This window comes from Corvus brachyrhynchos, unplaced genomic scaffold, assembly GCF_000691975.1.
Source record: "Corvus brachyrhynchos isolate BGI_N302 unplaced genomic scaffold, ASM69197v1 scaffold14, whole genome shotgun sequence".
In the NCBI taxonomy this organism is placed as follows: domain Eukaryota; kingdom Metazoa; phylum Chordata; class Aves; order Passeriformes; family Corvidae; genus Corvus; species Corvus brachyrhynchos.
In genome coordinates this window covers 7723365-7728083 of record NW_008239110.1, presented here as the reverse complement: position 1 = coordinate 7728083, position 4719 = coordinate 7723365, and the positions used below count along the sequence as shown (strand labels likewise).

Genomic DNA, 4719 nt, shown 5'->3' with positions numbered 1-4719 from the left:
AGAGGTGCTTCAAGCAAGCCAAATTACTGCAAGTCCTGTAAGATTTTCAAGGTTGGTAATAAACCATTAGTTTCTAATGAAAATTGGAGCTGAGGACAAGGACTGCCTCTCTCAAAATGGTAACTTTTTTGTCATGAGATACTGACATTTTCTTGGCTGAAGTGCAATAGAGCATCACTGGTTTCAGTTGGAACAGGCCGGGAGCCCTTTAGACCAAGCCTGACATCATTTTACCTACATTAGAATAAGGCAAAGATTTTTAAGAGTGGTAAAGCAGGAAATCTCATTTCCATTTCCAGCAAAGGCTACAAAGAATACACCATTACCAAACACTGCACCTTATCCTTGCACCTCACTCAGTGTATGTTTTCTCCCCTCCCAGACTGCACCATTGACATGAGCACATAAAAACCATTGAGCCCATGGGCCTGCAGGGACAAGGAAATAGTAATGGCAATTGCCATTGCAGTTGTGGTCTCTGTGCAGGCAAAGTTGCCCATGGACTTTTGGAAACAGAAGATCAGACACAGTCCCCCTTGAGCAGACATGTGATTGTCCCCTGGGCTGGCTTCCCGTTGGGGCTGCATGAGGGCCACAGCCCTGCCCTGCCCAGTGACTGGAAATGGGGCTCCAGGAATTTTTGTCTCCCCAAATAATTTCATGATCAAGGTAAAAGTGCCATTATCTGATAACAGGAGGAGTCTGTGAGTCCTGGTACTGCAAATATAACACCATTTTCTCAAATAAATGTTCGCTGAGAAAAAACTCAGAAAGGAAAATACCTGTGTAATGCTATACACAAGTCCTGGACTTCGTCCATCATCTAAAATGAGATGTTATTTGGGGAGAGTAGAAATTAGGTAGCCTCCTTCATGTTATTCCACTCAGGTATTCCTGCAGATCTGGATTCACTTTGAAAATTAAAGGCTGTATTTTACTGCAGTGGGTAGATGTCAACTCCACTGTCAGGGCTAACCAAAACCTATCAAAATACTCTCTTCTCTTTTACCTTGGGTTTTCCTAGAAATTATGAGTCAGCATATCTTTCTAACTGTGGCATGTAGAAAAAACTCTTGCATTTATTTTGTCCCAGGAAAATGAATGGCTAAGATCACTGTAACCAGAATTTTCTTCCTGGAAGGGAAGAATGCTTGGGGAAACACTTTTAAAGTGTCACATTTTAACAGGAGGGATCCAGATTTATTTTTTAGATAAAGTGAATCATAGGGGGTAACTGAAAATGTGATCATATAACAAAAAAGAAACAAAGTTTCATTTAAAGCAACATGGACAGGAATTGGAAGAGTAACTCACCTAAATCCTTTGCACTTCTCGGTTAAGTGGTTTATTACTGAAGTAGGATTCTATTCAGCTAAGTTCTTTATCTAATTTTTATACAGGTTGTCAGTGTGCAATGAATTCATGGCAAGAATCCTCTGATGCCAGACAGGGTTAAAGAAGGGAGGTTGCATTAGAGGTGATCAGTGGCAGATTCTGCCCCCCTGAGGACTAAGAGTAAGGATAAGAAGTTTCTCCTAGGGGTTTTCAGAGCCCGTACAGGGCTCCCAGAAGCCTGCTCAGGTCCTACTCAACATCTCTGGGTGCAGAGTCAGGGCCAGAGTGTGACGATCTGCACTCAGCAACCCTCTCCCGTGGTTTTATTGCAGTCAGCTCAGGAATGACAAGGTTTATGAGTCTAAAGCCTAGCAGATGGCATGTCTTCTAGTTTTACCAGCAAGTTTTGCCATGTTTCACCTGTCTGAGGCACTCACTGGTCTTTTCTCTGAGCAGTTACTGTTGCAGGTGTTGCGGCACCTTTGGCAGAGTCTCTGAAGGTCACTAGAACACAGTGAGGATGCTCCAGCCAGTGGTTTAGTCCTTGGCTTTGCAAGGGGAAGGGAGCTTAAGCATGGCCTGTGCCACCCAGCCACAGGGCTAGAGGGAAGGCCCGCTTTTATTTGCTGGATTAGATATAGTATATGAGATGTGGGCTTAAAAAGAGGGTAAAAAAATCTTTTTTACCAGCAACTTGAGAGTTCTTAATTTGAGCAGTATGTTATATATACATAATAAAATCTGGTTTTTATTGTATTTGTAGCACCACTGCAACAGTTCTCTGATGAACTGCATGCCTGAAGGTAGTCATCAATTACAATGTCACATTTGTGATTATTAGAATTGATAAAAATAGTGGAACTAACAAAGTCTGGAATACCGATTTTTCTTTTAAATGAAATCTCTTTGTATTATCAGTGAAATGATGCTGGGTTTCATAATACTTGCACATAATACAGTGTTAGTGATTCACAGCCTCTCTGAGGTTTGTTGGATCCTTGTGGACCCAACTGCTCTAGCAGGCAAATGTTTGACCCATTGCCCAGCCATAAACTGGGAAAAGTACTAGTCCAAACTTTTTATATGGTACCATGCATATAAAAGCAATCAGTTTCAGCCCTTAAATACAAATAGAAATGGTAGTGATTAACATAACCAAGATGTAAATGTAGCATTACTACAACAGCAACATGGCTTCTGAAATCTGCTGAATGTGCTATTGCTCTGAATAAATCAGTTGCCGGTGGTTTCGAACCTGAGTGAAGGAGTGTTCCAAACTCTGAACAACATTGACCTCTGATGGACTCTTTGAAGCCACTAAGCCATGGGATTGTCAGAAGACTGTATACTGCCCTGAGACAGGCAGACAGCAAAGATGCACTTAAATTATTTTTCTACAGCATGCAGTCCAAAAACAAGGAAGCAGAGAAACAATTCAGATTCCCCTCAGAACTGGGGATGATAAGGAAAGTCTGCATATTGTGGCATTTTACAGGCCTTTAGGAAAGAATACTGTGCCTCTTTTTTTCCTTTTTGCTTTTTTCCCTTTTGCCATTAGACTAAAACAGGAAAAAAGAGCCCAGCTTAGAGAATGACTTTCCCCCACAGATAATTTTTAAATGGGTCATTATTGTAAAGGGCTCATTTATAACCTGAAAATTAAAGCTACTGGGAACCTGTTGAATAACTGTAATAAGCAGCCTATTTGACCAGGCTATTTGTTTCTTTGGTTTCTAGAGGTAAAAAAAAAAAAAAAAAAAAAAGGAGCTTGTGCTCTTCGTTACTCTTTGCCAGACTAAAGAAGAGAACAAACAAACAAGCAGGAAGGTGCCTTTCTTGGTCCAGTATTTCATCTCCATAGTAAATGATGATCTCTTTAGGCAGAATTACATGGGGAGCCTTCAAAAGTAAACAAGGGACTTTGCTCAACTGGCAAATTTACCAACACACTTCTTTCTAAAAGCATCTAAACACACAAACTTATATCACATTTTATATGTTTTTATTTGTATACAAAATGTTATAATTTATCAATGTTGTGCAGCAAAGTACAGACAGACACATACACCACATACATACACCCTAACCCCCTTCCCTCCCCCAACACACACACTTACAAATACAACACGAACACAACTTCCTTTCTCTCTGCCCTTCAGGAAGGCAACACTGTTTTGGCAGGTCAGCAGCTAGAAATAAGGTGCTATAGTTAAGCGGTACCGGAATGTCTTCACTTCACAAATGTGATGTGCAAATTTATATACAAACACATTGTTATTTTTTTTTCAGGGAACCCGAAACTCCATACCCTGAACCACTCTCCGAGATACAAATATGTATAAAGTGCTAATACTTAAGCATGTTTCCAATGACTTCACAAAGTAGTTTGAAGTTTAGAACAGGCACTGTAATAGTTCACTGGGTAGATTGTCACTCGGTGCAGTTTGACAGAGAAGTCACTCAGACATCGCTGGGGGACCGGGAGCGAAAGGACACTTTAGCCTGAAAGCAGCCACAGAAGAGCACCCACATGGACCTCTGGATTTCCTGGTTTCTGTAGGCATAAATGATGGGGTTGATCATGGAGTTGTAGGTAGCAGGTAAGAGCGTGGCATACGTGTACACAGAAGGGTAGTCAGGATCCCCCACCACACAGTAGATGGCAAAAGGCAGCCAGCTGGCTCCGAAAGTCCCAAGGATGATAGCCAGGGTAGAGACTCCTTTTTTGGTGGTGACATAGTGAGAAGCAGTCAGAAAGTGCTGCTGGAGAGCTATCTGGTGGGCATGCCTGCAGACGATCTTGCAGATCTCGATATAGAGATGGAGCATGATGAGGAAAATGAGAAAGAAAGAGGCAGACAGCAGCGTCACGTTACTCTTGGTCAAGGGTCTGACGACGCTGCAGGCGGTGCGGTCGTGAAGGCAGTTCCAGCCCAGGACGGGCAGCAGCCCCAGGCAGAGGGAGACCCCCCAGGCACCCGCCAGCATGGTGTGAATGCAGAGCACCGTCCTCTCCGAGTAGTAGGTGAGGGCATTGTAGAGGGAGAGGTAGCGATCGACCGTGATGGCCAGCAAGCTACTCACGGAGGCGGCGAAGGAGGCGACGAGGAAGCCCACCGTCAGCAGGCTGACCGTCTCCGAGCGGATCACGTACTGGAAAACGAAGTTGAGGATGAGGCCGAGGCCGGCCAGGAGGTCAGCCGTGGCCAGGCTGCCCACCAGCACGAACATGGGGGTGCGCAGGGCAGGCGAGTAGCAGATGATGGCAACCACCAGGGCGTTCTCGCAGGCGATGGCGGTGCCGGACACGCAGAGCATCACATCCCAGGGGTTGAGGGCGGCGGGCGCGGGGGGCCGCGACGAGAGCTCCAGCGAGGCGTTGCC

At 44.4% G+C, this 4719-nt stretch overlaps 1 protein-coding gene across 1 annotated transcript; it reads right to left on the bottom strand.

Annotated features, from left to right (window-relative positions):
• Nucleotides 1-3359: 3359 nt before the first annotated feature.
• Nucleotides 3360-4719, bottom strand: GPR6 (G protein-coupled receptor 6; the record flags this gene model as incomplete). The annotated part of the gene is made up of 1 exon (XM_008637931.2): nt 3360-4719. A coding segment is annotated over one exon (924 nt), but the record flags the coding sequence as incomplete, so codon positions are not given.